The 20387-nt window shown below is 37.2% G+C and overlaps 1 protein-coding gene across 3 annotated transcripts in view; it reads right to left on the bottom strand.

Moving 5' to 3' along the window:
• Positions 1 to 12964, bottom strand: part of LOC122646778 (SPX and EXS domain-containing protein 5-like) — a 54187-nt gene extending 41223 nt beyond the window's left edge. The window contains exons 1-6 of one of the 3 annotated variants that reach the window (XM_043840377.1): positions 12850 to 12964; positions 12603 to 12736; positions 5008 to 5046; positions 4796 to 4888; positions 4558 to 4674; positions 468 to 563 (exon numbers count right to left, since the gene is read on the bottom strand). In XM_043840377.1, coding sequence (XP_043696312.1) covers positions 468 to 563; positions 4558 to 4674; positions 4796 to 4888; positions 5008 to 5046; positions 12603 to 12736; positions 12850 to 12925 — 555 coding nt within the window. In that variant the 5' untranslated portion in view covers positions 12926 to 12964. The remainder of the gene's footprint in view (positions 1 to 467; positions 564 to 4557; positions 4675 to 4795; positions 4889 to 5007; positions 5047 to 12602; positions 12737 to 12849) is intronic. The other 2 variants (XM_043840378.1, XM_043840379.1) reach the window with 2 other exon arrangements.
• Between the last annotated feature and the right edge of the window lie 7423 nt (positions 12965 to 20387).

The raw sequence follows: 20387 nt of genomic DNA, 5'->3' as shown, positions 1-20387 counted from the left end.
AAGAGAGCCTTAACAACAATAGGACTGAAAGTGGGGTGAGTAAAGAAACAACATATAGACAAACTTAGTGTAGCTGAAATGAGAATGATGAGATGGATGACTAGTAAATTAGAAACTATAAAATAAAGAATGAACAAATTACAGCTAATTTAGGAGCAGTTTCGATACATGATAAGTTGCAAGAAAATCGTTTGAAGTGGCATGGACATGTGCAATGGAGGCTTTTAAATGCCCCAGTACAGAGGGATGACTTGATTCCAATTGAAAAAGTTAAAACCTAAAATGAACCTAGAAGAAGTGGTAAGGATAGACATGCATTGCCCGGGACTAGTAACAAGTATGGCTCTGAATAGAGCTGATTGGAGGAAAAGGATCCATGTAACAGACCCTGTTTCGTTGGGATAAGGATGAATTGAGTTGAGAAAAATCATTCATGAGACCATTATGAGAGGAAGAAGATATTACACTGGTTGTGACGCAGCCAACGATACTTCTCCATGAGAGTAAAGATAAAGGTAAGCTGTCATGCTTGTTGGCACAATTATTGTCATCCAAGTGGCACACTGCAAGTATCAAAATATTATCTAAAAGTTAGTATGGGGAATATATTAGAACAAGCATCTAAACCAGTATAAATTGATCAATATATAAAATAAACCCTAAATTCTTAAGGCAGAATGAATACTTTGAAGATGAAGAAGAGATAAGGTCTTTACAACCTAATGCAAAATCAAGAGATGGATTTTTCAATAGGGCAAGCAAGTAACAGGTAACAATTTCAGTACTTTTATTTTTCATATATTAGGTCTATGTGTTGTCTAGCAGGTTTGTCCTAGTTCCTTGGTTGACCATGCTTGGGGATGGCATTTTGCCCCCTAGGGAAAAAGGGGAAAGGTACTTCAGCAGGCCTTGTCCCCCCTCCCCCCAATCCCCTTAAGGTTGAGTACTTCTGAGTGTGTATTATGTGGCCACTCTATGGGATTTACAACAGGATTGCTATCACACTCATGGAGTTATTAATTCAGTCAACATGAGTTGCTTATTGGGTGGCACACCAGTTTTGTTCTAGGATATTCACTGGACTCTATGGTGTTCCAAGATATTCAGTGGACTATATAGAGAAGTATTGGTTTATTACTACTATCTCCATGGAAATTAGAAGACCAGGGACCTTTAGAACCCCCTCATGATCAAAGTCAATTTGACTGATGCTTGGTAGAAATCCCCCAGGCAGCTCTAGATTGGAGACACTCAGACAAATCAAGGAAAACATTTTTTGTGTCTAGCCTGTTAGCTGGGAAGAGTATCCCATAAATCTAGGATTCAGGCCTTGCCTCTAGATTCCATACTTTATGTAACCTTTCACCTCAGTTAGTTGATTGCAGAGGACCCACTTGTAATCTTAATCCTTTAGAGAGCTGAGGAACATAGTCGTCAATAGGGCACATAGCTGTCAATAGGCAACACCTAGGTGACGTACGAGAAGGCACTCCTCAAGGTCCAAGCTGACCAGTGGCCTAATATGCCAAGATCTTGCCCTCCACATGTATAAATTTCAATGATTCTGTTACAGTTAAATGTTTCTATAAGTTCCCCTTTATGTCCAATATTTTGATTTTTGTAACCCTCCATTGTAATTGTATCTACACTTACAAGATGACAAGCACCTGGAAAATATGGTTTGGGATGAACATACGGCACTCAACTTGGATTTCAAGGCGGTTGGCCACTGCTATAGCTCACCTTGGCGCCACAACAAATTTTTCAACAAGTGGCCGGAACATCAGGTTTTGTAGTGGATCCAAAGATCGGGAATGTCCATATGGACTCTCTAGAAAATTGTGATGTATCTAGAGCCAACTTGCTTAACCTATTAAGTATTATTCTTCTTTATCTTTTCTCTGGTTTTGCGAATGCAGCTCTCTTATATGGCAAACAGGGTAATGTGAGACTAGAATAACAAGTTAACCAACCCCAAATATCCCAAACAATAAACCAATCAGCAGTCCAAGCCCTAGCCGCAGGTCAACTTAGGTTCTATATCAGATTCACAATATCCAGCCATGTGATGGGCTTGAAATTCAGGTCGAATGGAGGTCTAGACAAGGTAAACTATCACTCCAAATTAGGGTCAATTCTGGTGGCCAGATTGAAGAATGAAGACAGGTTACAAAATTAGAAAGTACAGTTGATATTAGAAAGTAAGACTGTATCTTGCAAACCAGCAGTGATGGGGGCTCCAAACTGGGATCAAAGGAAGGTCTGGCAGCAGTGAGAAATCTCCCAGAAAATTCAGTCAGGTCTGAGCAATGGTTGCGGAGATATGAAGGCCAGAAGTTGCAGCAGTAGAGGACTGATGAACAGTGTAATCGGCTACTGGTTTTGGGGGATTTATTATTTCTCTCAGATATGTAGTCAGGCAGCCTTCTAAGGCTGGTTGAGTGGGGCACTTGTGGGCCTGAAACTGTCCTCCAAATCTCACCCCAGTTGGAAGAAAGGGTGCTGAAATCAGGGGCTTTGGATCAGCAATAGAGAATAGGAAGTTGATGCAGCCGCAGGTGTGGAGATGTCCTTCTATGTCTGAGTAGCAACAGCAGATTTGTTGATGCTTGGAATGTGTTCTAGGTCTTCACAAAACGTCAAAACATAGCAGCAACATTTGTTTGCAGTCACACAATAGCAGGAACAGCAAGGGATAGAGTAAGGGAAGAAGAAAGAAGATAGAAGACAAGAATATGAAGGGGGATAGGGTCGGCTTTCTCAGCCTCTCATCCTCTCACCAGGACAATAACATTGCATAAAGCAAATACTCCATTCATCAACATAATCATGGGGAGCCCCTATGGGCAGTTACAAATATATAAGCTCAAGTGTTGAGCTTCAAAAATAAAAACTAAAAATTAGAAAGTCTCTCATAGGGTTGAGATTTGAGTTACAAGGAATTAAACAAATTAGAAAGTAACTTAAAATAGAAATTAGTTCAAATTAAAAGTAGAAACTAACAAAAGTCTCAAATCTTCTAGGAGTCTTCAAGATGCTGAAGCCGATTCTAATATCTTGTGGTCCCCACCTATAAAATCTCTTCAAGTGTTGCAGCCAGCTCTATTGTCTTGTGGTCCCCACTTTTAAAACAATACCATCGGCCCCAGCTAAGAACTTAAGTAACTTAAGATAAATAGACAAGCATGCCCCCCACGATTTGGGTTTGAGAGACCCAACAACTCCCAGCCCAAGTGGGTTGGCCCAGCTAGGCTGGTTGGCTCTATGGCCCATTGAGTTGGTCCACTAATTGAAGTGAACCAGCCCTTTTATGATGTCTATGGCTAGCATACTGCCTAGCATATTGCTTGCCAAAGAGTTTGTCTACATCAGAGGGTTTCTGCACAGGGGTTATTATGTTTAGCTCAAAAAAGTTTCATGGTCCACCACCTCCACCGTCCAAAAGAAAGAAAATAAAATGATGCAGGGCATCCTTTTGATCCAGCAGCCGGCCCATCAAAGAGGCCTGAACAGTAGTTCTCCAAGAAGTGTTTTCGAAAGAGAGGCCAGCCCAAGTCCAAGACCAGACCCACTGTCTAACCTGGCCTGAGTCAATTCCAGCCCTCCCAGCCAAGTCGTGGACTTCTAGAAGCAGTCAAGTTCTGGCCTCAAATTCTTGTTTGTAGTTCTTATATCTTGGGAACAGCTTTCTAGGTCTTGGGGGCAATTTTCCATATCTAGGACTTGTTATCTATGTATGGGGAATTCCAAAAGGGTTTTGGAATTCTAAGAGTCTCTTTATTGCTATTGTGTTGTATTCAAGATTTTTATCTCTATATAATGCAAGTCCTGGCTGCTCTCAAGAGGCAACCATTAAATTTCAAAGATAGCATCTGAATATTTTCTTGTGTGATTCAAGAGGCCTAAGGTGAGACTCCTACAGCGAGCTTAGGTTAGAATCCTATGGTGGGGCACTAGTGGGACTCTAGTTTGCCAAGTTATTTTACTATTATCAACAATTAGACATCATCATCCATCACCACCTACAACATTTGAACACCAATACATCAGATCAGCAAGAAACCTCGTTCACCCCTTCTTACACCAACTCTCTTCTTTCCTCTCCATCAGCATCCATCCTTCTTCCTAATCCCCAAAACCATGGCCTATTCCAAATCCTATTCTCTACCAGTTCTTGATCTTGGCATGCTAGCCTTTTAGGCTTGCATCCAAAAAAAAACCATATATTCATTGACAATAGTGCTCATATATGAGGTATCGATCATTCAACAGTGTAAATCTTCAACAGATATATTCAAGTTAATGAAAGTAAATTTTTTCTTCTATTGAGGGGGCCAGACCAGGTGATAACGAAACTCATCTGTAATTTAATAATCCCTGTACGGAAACACTCATTCTGCTAGATGATAAAGACAGTTTTACTCAACAATATGAAAAAGAAAATAGATCATTAGATCCAGAATATATCTACAGTCAAAGCAAGAGATGCTGACAAATAAATAATGTGAGAAAAGAGCAGAAATATCTAATCAGCCTACTAGTTTGGAACTATAGTACCTTCCATATTTCGCTATGTGTAAGATGATCCTGGGCAAGATCAAATATTTTGGCATAATTGATAGTAGACTGAGCAAACACCCATAAATTTACTCCCCAAAACCATACCATCATGGTCTGTAAAATCAAATGAAAAGTAAGGGGTGGGGAAAATGAAAGCATCAAGCACCTCTCCCAAATTTTAGACATTTAAAGAAGCCCATGGCCAGTGGAGGGGGAAAACTCCAGAAAAACTTACTACAAGAAGAAGAGGATTATAATACAAAAAAGCCTCATATAGAAATAGATCCCGCAAATCAACACTCATTCTCATGACAGAGTCCCAACCAATCTGCATTTTTAAGAAAGAGATCTGACTGAGATAAAATCAACAAAATGATCAATTATGAAAATCTCTTGCACTTATGGACCTCCTATCTGCAGTATAAATATATAAGCACTATAACCAACCTTGCAACAACCGAAGCCCCAGATAAGAAACAGGAGTACCTGGGAAGTCAACCACAATTAAACCATGATCAAAATGTGACTGGCCCTAGAAGAACATCCACATAAAAACATTAATTTTCCCATCTGAAAGGTCAGGCTTTGTTTGATTAGATGTAAAGCAAATGAAAATCGCAAAAAGTAGTGAAAATGGAATGGAGTCTACTCAAAAAAATGATCTTCACTAAGTTTTGCTGGAATGCAAATAATCGATGTAAAAACGCCTCGAATGATGCAATTTGTATCCTCCCAAACTTTCATTTATTAGACGTAAGAACTTTCCTTTGGCTTCGGAGTGGGGGAAAAGTCATTCAGAAAATTTCTCATATGAATGAAACTTCACTTCCAACCAAAAACCCAGTCAAAAGTTGCTTTCTAATTTTTTCACTGCACTTAACATCTAACTTTTTCCAACACAACTACAGAAAATTATTGAATATAAATTAACAAGGGTTGGATTACATATACAGATGTTAAAAATTGTAAACTGGAGGACATCTCCCTCTATCCTAGGCAAAAAGTGAATTTCAGAGGAGGAAAGTGTAGCTGATTAGAACCCTAAAAACCAGAACAGAGAGAATGGAGAAGAGAAGAGATGAAGGAGAGACGAGCAGTCCCCCCCCCCCCAAACAGTGTCCTTATTTATATAGAATCAGAATACAAGCAAAGATTTTTGATCCTACTAGAATCACCAAATTAGAAACATAGTTACAATAGGAAACCAAACTAGGACTAGGACTAGGACTTAGACTAACCATAGATTAACTAATGCAAACTCGACCTCGAACCAGGGAAAACCAGTGGGAGGTCAATGCAGCAGGATCAATAAATAAAAAAGGACAAAATTGAATAATTAAATATTTTATTTCTCCTTTTTTTTTTTTTTTACATATGAAGAAGAACACAAAATGACAGGAAAGAAGAAGAAAGGGATATAGAAGGGGGGCTAGGGGACTCTCTCAGTCTAGGGTCTCTCACCCAAGGCCTCTCATCCAGGGCCTCTCACCCACGGTCTCTCACCGTTGCCGCATCTCACAGCTTCAACCATAGCTCTCTTTTCTTCCATCTCATCCTCTCTTCTGCTCAGCCACATACACTTATTTATATTAAACCCTAAGACAAATTTCTAGAAATAAAATTCCCTTTAATTGATTACAAAATAAACATAAAACACCCCTTTAAAATAGAAACTTCCTAGTCTAATAAAACCCCCCACATAAGGTATAACCAAATCCTAAATTTCTCCTAATCCAAATCAGCTTGACAGCTGTTTTGACTTGAAAAGAAGCCCTCCACGCGCAACAATATTGCCTTTAGCTTGATCTTCACCAGCTGGCCATGGAGACCTCCAAATCCGGTCATTATCTCTTCTGTTAACTGCTGGTCGATATCTCATAATGTGCTAGAAATAACTGCTTGATATAATAGGAAATACGATAGAAAATATCTCCTCAAAATCAGCAAACATATCCCCTTGAAATCTGCAAACTTGATTGCAATTAAATCCCCTACATATCAGCAGACTTAATTGCAAATAAATCTCCCAAATATAACTGATCGACTTGGAATTAATCCCCCCCCCTTCAAATCAGCAAGATCGATAGCTATATTCTCCCCCAAAATAAAACTGGTTGATGGCTCTCCTTACGGACAATATAGGCTGGGAAATTGGAATTAAATAATATCATAATATGGGCCAGGTATGGACCCAGTTTGAAACTCAATCGATGTACCAATTCTGCATCACTAAATAGGACTGACTCTAATTACAAATGTAAAGGGAAACACATAGGAGGTAGGTATCTCGATTAGAATAAGGAATATTCTAATCAAGATAGTCAACAACCCTAGTGCTTGATATACACTTTAACACTCCCCCTCAAGCTAGAGCGTAAAAATAACCTAGGCCCAGCTTGGAACAACTTCTTCGAAAAGCAGGTCCAAACAGCGGTTTGGTAAACATATCACTGAGTTGGTTGGTAGTTGAAAGCTGAAACAAATGGAGTAGAAACCAACTTCTTCATAACAACATCCTGAACAAAGTAACAATCAACTTCAATGTGCTTGGTCCTCTCATGAAACACTGGATTTCTTGCAATATAAATAGCGGCTTGATTATCACAAAACATCTTCATAGGTTAGAGTGATAGGAAATCCCAACTCCTGAAACAATGATTTTATCCGCATTAACTCAGTTGTAGTATGTGCCATTACCCAATACTCATCCTCAAACACTGGATTGCTTGCAATATAAATAGCGGCTTGACTATCACAAAACATCTTCATAGGTTGAGTGATATGAAATCCTAACTCCTGAAGCAATGATTTTATCCACATTAACTCAGCTGTAGTATGTGCCATTACCCAATACTCATCATCAACACTAGATCTAGCAACAATAGTTACTTTTCCAGGTGACTAAATTACCACCCACAAAGGTACAATAACTAGTAGTAAAACATCTATCATCATCAGCACCAGCCTAATCAAGATGGTAGCTGATAGACCTAAACCGGTTTAGGAGATGGTATCGGTATGGTAGCTGGTAGGGTTGGACCTAGAAGATCTTCATTGCTCACAGGAGACAGTAGAGAAGAACTAGGGAGTAAAACAAGGAGCATTTTCAAAGAAATGTACGTCAACACTAATAAATTTTTTATTAGAAACCAGATCAAAACATTTATACTCTTTCTGTGTCCTAGAATAACCAAGAAAAATACATTTAATAGAACGAGGAGATAATTTATTAATAGTAGGTTAAAGAATATGAACGAAACAAACATAGCCAAAGACTCGTGGTGGGAAGCCAAACAAAGAACTATCAAGGTATAGACTAGAAAAAGGAATTTTGTTATTTAACACAGACGATGGCATACGATTAATAAGGTAATAGGTAGTAAGGACTAAATCACATCAAAAATATTTGAGGACATTCATATGGAGCATAATAGACCGGGATACCTCCAGTAAGTGCCTATTCTTGCATTTGGCCACCCCATTTTGTTTTGGAGTATAGGAACAACTAGTTTGGTGAATTATACCATGAGTGAGGCAAAAAACTTAGATATCTCAATTTAAGTGTAAAGTACATTATTAAAACGAAATATTTTAATGGAGACACCAAACTGAGTTTTTATTTATTGATAAAAAAATTTTAACACAGTAAGAAATTGAGATCTGTCTTTCACTAAGTAAACCCAAGTGCAACGGGAGTAATCATCCACAAAACTAACAAAATAAGAAAAACCTAATCTATTACACAGTCGACGTGGACCCCAAATGTCAGAATGTACTAAAGAAAACAATGAAGAACTTCTAGGTGCACTACAGGAAGGGAAGGAGGCATGGTGATGTTTTCCCAACTCACAAGCTTCACACTCAAGACGAGAGTTGGATCTACAACTAGGAACCATTAACTAGAGTTTAGGTAGAAACGGATGACCAAGACATAAATGCCATTGCATGGGAGACGGTACGGTAGTAGATGTAGCAGCAAAAGAAGGTTTGGTGCCATCTAGGTAATACAATCCTTCCCGCTCAACCACTCCACCAATTATCTTCCTTGTCTGAAGGTCCTAAAATACACATTAAGAAGGATAGAATGTAACAAAACAATTAAGAGATTTAGTAAGTTGACTGATAGATAAAAGGCTTAAAAGTAATTTAGGAACATGAAAAACAAGAGAGAAGATCATAGAGAATGTTGGAGAAACAGTTCCATGACCAGTTTTCTAGGTAGAGGATCCATCAGCAAGGATAACATTGGAAAAGGTTTGAACTTGATTCATTGAAGAAAACAAACTTAACTTACCACTCATATGACAAGAAGCACCAGAATCAATAAGCCATGAGGAAGAGGAGGTATGAAAAGCAGAGTTCCTTTATAGGCTAAGGTGGCTGTAGAGGTGGAGGCAGATGTAGCTTCAAGTTGTTGGAGGCGTTTGAGTAGTTGTTATAATCATCAAGAGACACAGTGGATGAAGTACCAAATATAGAACTATGGGTCATATCACTTGCAGATTTCTTAGTAGAAGTGTCAGTCATGGCTGTATTGGCTAGTTCATTCGCAGCCCCAATTGGAAATTGAAAAGTTTCTCATACAGATCATACATACAAGAGATATTCCTTTCTTGAGAAAAACTTTCACACAGATCGGTCCAAACATCCTTAGCAAGGGTGTGAAACATCACATTGGATGCAATAGCAAACTCAACATTGTTCCATAACCATATTTTGATAATAGATTTCTCACGCATCCACTCGTCATGAGCTATGATTGTGGCAGGACCCTTTGGATCAGTAGTAGAAGGATCATCAGTAATGTACTTCAGTTTTCCTTTGGCATGGATGTATGCTTGTACTGCCTGGGCCCAGAAGAGATAGTTTGAAAGTCCGGGGAGTTTAATAGTAGTGATCTGACCTTGGACATTGTCCGTTGGTGGTTTAGAATCAGCCATAAAAATAACTCATCAATCACAAGTAGCAGCAGCAGTAGTAACACAACCTGCTCTTGAAGTGAACCAGAATTAGGGTTTGAAAACCCAAATCTCAGCAATAATCAAAGTTAGGGTTTAAAACCCAAATATCCAGAGTAGATGGATCGAGTGCTGTAGTTGGAGAGGGGACTCAGATCCCAAAGAACTCACAGCAAGATATTGGATTGATTGGAGAGGATGTATATTAAAATATAAAAAATAAAAAATAAAAAAACTTGATATTATACCCTAATAAGGGCACCACAGGGAATAAGAAGTGCTTCGAAGAACCTGATTTGATTGAGCCTTTAATCAATATAGTCTTCAAGAATAATAGCGATTCACTGGTTGGATCAGAAATAGAAGTAGAAGTAGCTTTCAAGAATGAAATGCATCTTCAACTTGACAATCTCCAATCGATCTTGCACTTCAGGTAAGCAGTAAAGCAGAAGGTAGAAGTAGAACCCTAGTTTTTCATTGAAACCATCAACTAGGGTTTAATCTATAGTAGTATGCAGCATAGGGTGCTGCACCCCTTTAAGAGAAATCTTGTACGACCTTCAAACCCGAACCGCATGTCAACAACCAACTAATGGTTGTGCTATGATACCATGTAGCTGATTAGAACCCTAAACCCCAGAATCAAGATAATGGAGAAGAGAAAAGATGAAGGAGAGAAAGGGGGACTGTCTAGAGATAATGGATCAAACAAGCATTCCCCCCCCCCCCCCACAGTGCCTTTATTTATATAGAATCAGAATACAAGCAAAGACTCCTAATCCTACTAGGAATCACCAAATTAGAAACATAAAACAATAGGAAACCAAACTAGGACTAGGACTAGACTAACCATAGACTAACTAGGACTGACTCTAATCACAAATATAAAGGCAGACACATAGGAGGTAGGTATCTCAATTAGATTATTCCTTATTCTAATTGAGATAGCCTACAACCCTAGTGCTCAGTATACACTTTGACAGAATGACAGCGAAGACACTTGTTTTGGCATCACCAAAAGCAGGACATACAAATGTTCATGCACCAGTCTCATATTACAAAAGGCACCAAGAACAGAGCCATAACAAATAGACAATGAAGGAAAAAAGAAACAAACTACTACAAAGTCATCAAAGGAAAGTAAGCTAAGAAAAAAGGTTGGTTATCACCAAGGTTTTAAGTATCCTAACGTATCCACAGATACTAACAGATATGTATCACATCTTTAAGGTACCAGTATGATACGACATCAATATTATACCTAAAAAGAGTATCGACTGTATCACTTATAAACTAATATAGAATGATCAATAACTGCAAAACACATACCGAGAGCTCATGTAAGGCATTCTAATCAATTTTGTTTTGGCAAAATCAATTTGATTCCTTCCTTCTACTAGCAAAAGCGACTCTAGTAGTGTTAATTTCATCATTGTTTAGCGATTAAACAACCTACAATCAAGTATCAAAACCAGATTATTAGGGGGAATCGAACGATTGCATCAAACCAGGGCTTTTTTTTTTTTTCGGCAATGATGTGTGCATCTAAACCCTAAATTTTCTACTAACTGAAAATGATTTTTTGTATTAATACATGTAAGAAACCTCATCATTTATACATAATCAATTGAATGCACTTGTCTTTCCGCACTTAGTTCTCCTCCTTATACATTATATATTTTACATATTATTTATTTATAGTTTTATGCTTCAAAATAAAGAAGGTGACATAGAGGATGATGTTTCATAGAGAATTAAAATGGGATAGATGAAGTGGAGAGGTGCGTCCGGAGTGTTGTGTGACCAACGTATTCCTTTAAAGCTTAAAGGAAAGTTCTACAGGATTGTTGTATGACTGGCCATGATGTACGGGGCAGAATGGTGGGCAGTTAAGAAGTGTCATATTGAGAAGCTATGTGTAGCAGAGAAGTGGATGCTACGATGGATGTGCGAAAAAACTAGAAAGGATAAAGTATAGAATGAATATTTTAGAGTTAACTTGGGAGTTGCCCCGATCAATGACAAGTTCCGAGAGAGTCGGTTGAGGTGGAATTGTCATGTGCAACGGAGGCCTAAGGGCGCCCCAATAAGGAGGAGTAATATGATTCTAATTGAAGGAGCTAAAAGAGCTAGGGGCTTGCCTAAAATGACCATAGGAGAAATTGTACGGAAGGACATACTGATGTAGATCGAAATATGAAGAAAAAAAGACCAAAACACTGTTCACAATACTGTTATGTAAACAGTGTCGCAACCCATATTTGCCTTGTGTGGGGATGCTTTTTAGAAGATCTTGTGGGCCCATCAAGTGGAGAAAGATTATATCCTAATACTGCCATAGTTTAGTTTCCATTTTCAGTCTTAAAAAGTAAATTTTATTTCATTTATGTACCTTCTAATTTCAGTTTGTTAGTAATTTTGTTTTCTTCTCTAAAATAGGAGTTTCTATTCTAATTTCAGTTTGTTACTACTTTTGTTTTCTTCTCTAAAATAGGAGTTTCTGTTTTGATGTATGGCAGCTAGATTTTATAGAAAGTTTCTTTTTAGGTTGTAAGCTACTTGGTAGCAAACACTTTCTATTTTGGGCTCAATAGGGCCTCCAACAGTTTAAACAGTTTAATGTAATTCCATAGTTTAGTTTCTCTGATACGATTATGATATGTCTCTTAAAATCACCTTTCCGATATGATACCCGATACCGATACTTAAAACCTTGGTTATCACTGAACCTAAATGAACTCAAGAAGAGTTCAACAACTAGGCTTCTACCAGAAACTAGGGGAAATGCTCATAATTAGGAGGCTTAGTCTACTAGTAGTCCAAAACCGGGTCATTCACAGTTGCAAGATTTATTTAATGGTTTGGACACAACATTTAGAACTCTAATAATGCTACACAAACTTAAGAAAAATCCATGTCCTTGCTCTACGACATATTGACACTGTAAGGAATCATCCCTTGCCTAGTTTGGTGTACCATGTTCCAACAAGCATTATCCATATGGACTAGAAGACACCATTTTATATTTAATTCAACAAAAAGATCAAACAAAAACATTTATCGATAACGAATCAAAAACCATACCTTGAATCTCCATAAAAGAATTGGGGATGGCATTATAGCAGTAGCATGCAACGGCAAACTTCCACCCAACATTTCATTTAATTCTAGATGATGTTGAAAATGCTCCTTACGGCTGTTTTCTGGTTCACTTGATCCTAAAAGAACCTGAACAAAATTAGACTTGCACATGATATATCCACAGAATGCAACACTTGAGATTTTTCTTTCTTTTTTAAATTCACATGTACCACTCAAAGCTTCCTCTTACCAAGGTCTGAGAAAACAAGCCTGCTACCAGAATGTCGTAGATGAGGACTATAGGAAGGAACAGGACTTCCAAACATAGGTGAAGATGGAAAATAATATGTCTTCTATGTTTCTGTACCTATCATCAATCTGGGGGGAAAAAATGGGAACAATCAAAGAAGGCAAACTGTACCTATCCAAATAAAGGGATTCTTCTGCCCTCAAAATAACTATAAAAGAAGCAATGGGTCTCCAAATAAAACAAAAAATGGTGAAGCGATGCAATCAAGAAACCACCATTTGAAATTAACAAAAGAATCATAAGCAAATAAAAAAGGATGCCTAGGTCAAGTCATCATTAAAAAAAACGAAGATACTAAGGTCTTTCAGCAATTTACTTCGATCAGCTAAAACCAACCTTTGATATCCCACTTGAATGAAATGTGATATTAATTAGATGCCTCGATCAATGGTTTCGACCCATAGTCACCCAGTTTCATTATTCATCCCCACGCCAAATGCCCTATTTCCCAGTAAGTAAAAAGGGGTGGGGGGAAGATGAAAATGAATCAGGGAAAAGAAGAACCAGAGAGGAGATAGCAGAGCAAAATTATACAATTTTTAGAAGCAAAAATAACGAATTACAGATTCACAGCTTAGTGTTTTCTATTTCTTCTTCATCGCTAAAGCTTCTCCGAGAAACTTATACTAGACAACCCCCACCAAACATTTTAACCTCTAAAAAAGCAGAATGAAGGAGGAGCTTAATTGTTCATAGCAGCTACTTTTTTTTTGGTTAAACATAGCAGCCACTTCTTCTATAACTTTGAAGATTGCAGCCCGAAATCAAAATAATAGCCAAACTTGATAATCGTTTTCCTCCCTTTCCGTTTTTTTTTGGGTAAGACTCCCTTTCCGTTGGCTTTTGTGAAAAAAACAAAAAAAAAACAGGATGAAGATTATTACCCAAAAATAAAGTTAATACGGAGATCAACGTGGCAATTTTAAGAATTGCATATATAGTGGATCATATACGATTTAGCCATCTTATCAAATTCTTAAACATAGCTGATGTGATAAAGTTTACCAAAAATTTACCAAAAAAGATAAAGTTTACCAAAAAATTAAAAAAATGTGATAAAGCATATTTTGGATTATCCAAGTATTAGTCGTGAGCAATATTAATGTGGTTTGTGTGATTACACGTTCATCAAAAAAAATATATATTAATATTGAAACTAAAGAGCAGCAAGAATTCTCTTAGGGTTTTTTTTTATATTTTTGGTAAAAAAACAAGGGTCATGCATTTGTGGATCATGTTATTTCCTTTCGATGTATCAAGAATATTCTGGGCAACGCATCAATCTTGAAAAAAAGAAGCTTTCCTTAGGTAATATCTCCACATCATCCCTTATCTTTGAAATCATTGAAAAAATCTCTTTGTAGATTACCACTCATTGTCTCAGGGTAGAAATCATCAATGGCAGAGTTAAAAAATATCCTTTGGTCCCTCTTATGGACAAAATCAAAGCTCGTTTGTCTATTGAAAAGGTAAAATTTTATTTTTTACGAGAAGGTCAAGCTTGTAAAGTCGGTTATTTCCAGTATTCACTTGCAAAAATTTTTGGTGCATTGGTAGACATCCTTTTTAATTAAACAAATTGAGAAGTGGATGATGAACTTTATATGGAAGGAGATATTGCTTACTCCAAAGCAATTGTCATAAAGTGGGAGACCGTGTGTAAACCTAATTAACGACGAGGGAGGGCTCGAAATCTAGAAGTTTAGAGATATTAACAAAGCATTTCTAAGTAAAATTTATTGGCAAATAAATTTTGAAGATTCTACATTGAGTCACTTCTTTAAGGCCAGGTTTCTTAATAAAGATGGTTCTATGAAGAATTACTACAAATCGTCTTCTATATGACTAGAGTATGGGACTTTACATCACAATATGAGAGGTGGATAATAGGGAACAACCATAAAATCAAATTTTGGAATGATAGGTGGTTTAGATCTTCAACTATTGTGGAATCCTCGGGGCTGGACTTATATCCATTTCAAAATTTTTCCAACAAAGTTTCCAACTCTATAGTTTGTGTCATCAAGAAATCTCCACAAATTGTCCTCCTGCACTATGCCTGCACAGAAGAGTAAGGTAAACACCAGAGCTAGTTTGTACCAACGGAGGACTTTCCAATGCATAAGTCAGATCTCTCTGAGCAAAAACTGATAATAATCCAGATGATTTTGTATATGGTTATACCCATGGTTTAAAGTATCGATTGATACGATATGATATAGACCGATACGTATCGGTATTGATCGATACCAATACGATACATACCGATACGTATCTTTTTTTTTTTTAAACTAGTACGTCTAGAATGGTATCATATTGTATCGACCGATACGGATTGATACGATACGATACGATACGATCGATACGGATCGATACATATCGATACGTCTAGTAAAAGGTTCTATGGGTGGTTTAATACGTATTGATATGTATCGATACATATCGACCGATATAGCTTGATACATACCGATACGTATCGATACATTCTGATACATTCCATAAAAAAACCATTTTCACTCACAGACTCAATACAACTCCTATTCAAACAGAAAAATGAAGGAAAACTTTCAACTAAGAGACTAAAATCTTGCATTCAATCTTGGTTTTTCATACTTTTAGACTCAAAACTTAATCAAGGAGTGCTACAACATCATCCTTTGCGTCATCCAATGCTCTTCATGGCAATAGACAATTACAACATCTAAGAAACCTCATCTTTTAAAATAATTTCAATTTAATGCACTTGTTTAGTTATACATTATTCTCCATTTTAGCGTTTATACATGAGTGCATGACATTTGTTGTATATTGCTTATTTATATTCTTTTTTGTTCCAAAAGTGAATTTCCATGCATAGCTTGACCATTTCTATGTGTATATGTTGTGTTCGATACGTATCTCCGATACGATACGATACATATCTCCAATCCGATACAATACGATATGTATCTCCGATATGATATGATACGATAAGATACGTATCTCCGATACAATACGAAATGATGCGATACATCTCTTAAAATCACCAAGTCGATACGATACCCGATACCGATACTTTAAACCTTGGTTATACCTGAGTATATATAGTGAGCGTGGCTGATAGAGGCGGTGGAGGAAAGAGTCCCAACATGGTATGTTTTATCTTTGGTAAGAGTATTACTAATAGAATTTCTTTAGGAGTGTGAACCCTGATTCATAGGGTTCATAGGCATTTCTCAAATAGTTTCCTTATAGGAGTAGGCTGGTATAAGGAAAGATTAATCTATGCCTACGTGGTGCGTCACGTCGTTCTTTGGTAGGTTCAATTCCTTATTGGAACAGGCTATGGAAGTGATTCGTTGAATCCTGGACCGTCAAGGGGCTACAATGTCCTGATTTGATTGGATGGTAATATTTGGGTATAACATAGTTGATCATCAATGGTGCTTTCCACAAGTAACCTTCGTCTTTCTTACTGGTATCTTAAATGAGATTTCAAAGATCTCAATTCCTTGTGGAAATGTAGAGGCCTACTATGTTTGGGATCTATCATCTTCAGGTTTATTTACAGTCTTTTCAACATGGAATGATATTTGGAAATCAAATCCTAAGGTCCCTTGGTCTGCCACCATTTGAAACTCTTACCTTCATCTAAGACATTCTATTTTTGGTTGGAGGTTTATATAGGTAAAATTAGCCACAAATGACTCTATTAGAAGCAAAGGCATTCCCTTGACTTCCTGCTGTGATCTTTGCAATCTTGAATCTGAGTCTCAATGCTATATTTTTCTGGAATGTCCTCTAAGCAAGACGGTATGATCCGAATTCATGAAATACTTTGACATCCAATTGGCAACATTAGATCTCTACCCAGGATTTCTTCATTTGGTGGAAATAAAAATCTACCTCTATTTCCTTGAACCAGATGTGGCTCTCGGTTTTCATTCTAATTCCTTCATATGGTTGTTAGAACAGAACTCCCGTCAGTTAGAATGAAGGAGAGGGTCAGCACATCAGATCCTTTGTACGGTCTTGAAATCAATTGCGGAATTGAGTCCTTCCATGAAAAACTTGGTTAAAGCTACTGACTTATATTATGTTCAAGAAGACTTGACCTCTCCTTGTGTCTATAGAAGCCTGAGAGAATTTTAGAAGTTCATTGGTGCAAACCAGAGATTGGTTGGATCAAGATCAATGTAGATGGGTGTTCTTTAGGCAATCATGGATGAGCAGGAGCTGGAGGAATTTTTCAAAATCATTTGGGTAATGTGGTTGATCTTTTCACCTTTGTTCTGGGCAACACTACAAATTATCAGGCGGAGTTTACAGGTCTTATCCAAGCTTACTTAGACCCAAAAAGTTAATGTTGAAAAGCTGTGGATAGAATGTTACTCTACATCTGTGGTAGTTTCCTTTTGATTAGGTTATCTCCCATGGTATTTAAAGCAGGATTGGTACTTTCTACAGCCATTCACAAACTCTATCTCTTGGACGATTACCCATTATCATATAGAAACCAACAGTATTACAGACTTCTTGGCTAGGGAGGCAACAAAAAATTTAGCCTCACACTTTAATTTCAATCTCCCATCTCATATTATGGAAGACATGTTTGTCAATGCTTCTGAAAGACCTAGATATCAATTCTATTAGTAGTTCTTTTGGGTTTAAAGAGTTCTCGCCGATGGCATTGCCAATGGTGGGTTCTCTTTAATCAACTGTACTTGTATTAAGGAGGGTATAAAGGAGGGTATACCCTCCTTTCCTCCTTTGTAATCTTCTTTTCTTTTTAATAGAATTTGACCTTCTACCCAAAAAAAAAAAAAAAAAAGGATGAATGATTGATAGTGTGATAGAATGATGAGAAAGAGAATGAAATGAAAAAGATCTGATTGACTTATCACTATAGAGGAAATGCGTTTTGCACTATCTACCATGAGCCCCTCAAATCTCTAGGTACTAATGGATTCTCACCTGCTTTCTTTAAAAATCTATTGAGATGTGGTAAATGTGGATTTATTCAAATTTGTGACATTTTTTTTTGAGACCGTGGTTATGTCTACTCCACTCAATGCTACTTTGATCTGATTAATTCTTAAGGTGCCTCAACTGGAAACAACAAATCAACTTCAACCTATTGCATTATGCATAATTGTTAGTAAGGTCTCTCCATATCATTTTGCCTTTATTTCGAATCGCTCAATTTTGGATAATATGTTGTAACACATGAGATTTTTCACTATATCAGTGGAGAAGAAATCATTTGACAATTTAATGTTTGAGGCAGATTCAGTGATGGTGATGGCTTTTTTAACCTCTGTGTCTTATCAACTACTAATTAATAGTGCACTACTCCATTATTCCTACTAGGGATATACGCTAAGGAGATCCCCTTTTACCTGCTTTGTTCATTCTGTGTTCACATGCCTTTAGTTGTTTATTGATGAAAGCTGAGGCTGATGGTAAGATTACTGGGATCAAAGTGAGGAATCGGGTTCCACCTATTAGTCATCTTTTATTTACAGACGATAATCTTCTTTTCTCAAGAGTCATACTAATGAGATATGCACTTTGAAGGAATGTTTATCCATATATTGTAAGGCTTTAGGACATGCAATTAATTTGAAGAATTCATGGATGACCTTCTCTTCTAATACTCATCCAAAGATTAAGAGATGATTTTCAAGAATCTTGAAGATTCCATATGGATCAGGCCCTAAAAGTATCTTGGCTTACCAATGGATTTTGGTGTCACAAAATCCACCTTATTCCAAGATATTTTTACTAAGGCTGATAATAAAGTCCAAGGTTGAAAAGCCAAGTTCTATCTCATGTTGGAAAAGAGGTGTTGTTAATTATATTATCTCATCTATGACAAATTATGCATACGTGCATTTTAAATTGACATCTTCTCAACATAAACACTTATGGCAAGTGACAACCATTTTTTTCTGGGGGGATAAGGAGGGGCACCCAAAGTTACATTGGATTTCATAGGATTATATGTGTCAATGAAAGGAGAAAGGAGGTTTGGGTTTCCATGACCTTGCATTACATAATAAAACTCTAGTTTGTAAAGCTACTTGACGGGTTTGCCCTGATTTAGATGTTTTTTTGGCTCGTTTCTTGAAGGCCATATATTTTCCACATTTCTCTTTTCCTGCAGCTAATGAGGGACATCAACCTTGTTGGGGTTGGAGAAACATTGTAGAAGGAAAAAAGGTGCTTGAGAAACGCTTATGTTGGGGTGTTGATACAGGGGCAGAAATTGAAATTTGGGATGATTGTTGGATTCCTACTTTAAAGGGATATAAACCCTTTATCTCCCCGAATTTTTATCCTCTCAGGTTTCCTGCCCGGTCAGGTTCATAGGTTCCTCTCATAGGAAGGGCAGAAATGACGACTTCACCCTACCCGATCAGTGTGCTTGGGCAGGGGGTGAAGTCGTCATTTTTGACCCCATATGAGAGGAACCTACGAACCTGACCGGACAGAGAACCTAAGAGGAGTAAAGTCCCCTTTACTAACAAAAAGTCAATGATTTAATTAATCAGGATAATCAGGTTTGTAGAAGAAACCTATTGGAAGAAGATTTCAATGTATAAGATATTAAGGAGATTCTTATAATACATCTATCTCTCTTTCCACTGGAGGTTAAGGAGGCTTGGACTTTTTCAAAGAATTGACTCTTTTTCATTAAGAGTGCTTATCAAATTTTAACAAATCTCAAAGCTGATATGGAGAAAGTAGTGGCTTCCTCTTTACATACTTATATCTAGCGGACTGTCCCTGAGAGTTTACAAAGTATATGGTCGGTTGCAACTTTACCAAAAATTCAGAGGTTTCTATGGAGATCTTGTGCTTCTAGACTTGCAATCTCTGAGAAGCTCCATCGTAGAAGTCTTCTTGGGGATTTGTTATGTAGCAAGTGCAGAGGTACGGAAACTATCTCCCATATCTTATTATTTTTGGATTGCCCCTTTTCTCACATAGTTTGGTTCGGGAGTTCATTGGATTATGCATCAATATAGAAGTATCCTTGCATCACCTCAGGTATCCAAGGTTGGAAGATTTTTAATTCTCATGGGAGGGTTGTTAGTAAATAGGGTTGTTATTAGCATAACAAGGGTGGGTTATTTTTCCAAATATAACAAAAAGGTGAAAAGACTGATAAGTAATAAAGAATATAACATTTAAGTATCAATTAGATAGGACAATTTGGACATTTCATTTTCTTTATTAAAAGCTAATACTTATATTGTAAAATAACATATTAAATGGCATTTCTGTCATTTCATAACATACACTAGATGATTGACACATGTTGTACCTTCATCCAATGGTCATTTTTTAAGTGAAAAGTTTTTTCACTTTTCCCTAACATCCACCCTCTCTCTCCCCTCTGTCCCGCACTTCTCTGTCTCTCTCTACTCCTTCCACTCTCAATCTAAATCCGTTAAATAAATAATGTCAATCTCTCTCTCTCTCTCTCGTGTCAT

The sequence above is a fragment of the Telopea speciosissima genome, chromosome 11, assembly GCF_018873765.1.
Source record: "Telopea speciosissima isolate NSW1024214 ecotype Mountain lineage chromosome 11, Tspe_v1, whole genome shotgun sequence".
In the NCBI taxonomy this organism is placed as follows: Eukaryota; Viridiplantae; Streptophyta; class Magnoliopsida; order Proteales; family Proteaceae; genus Telopea; species Telopea speciosissima.
Note: the sequence above shows the minus strand (reverse complement) of the source record. Positions and strands in the feature narration are given on the sequence as shown.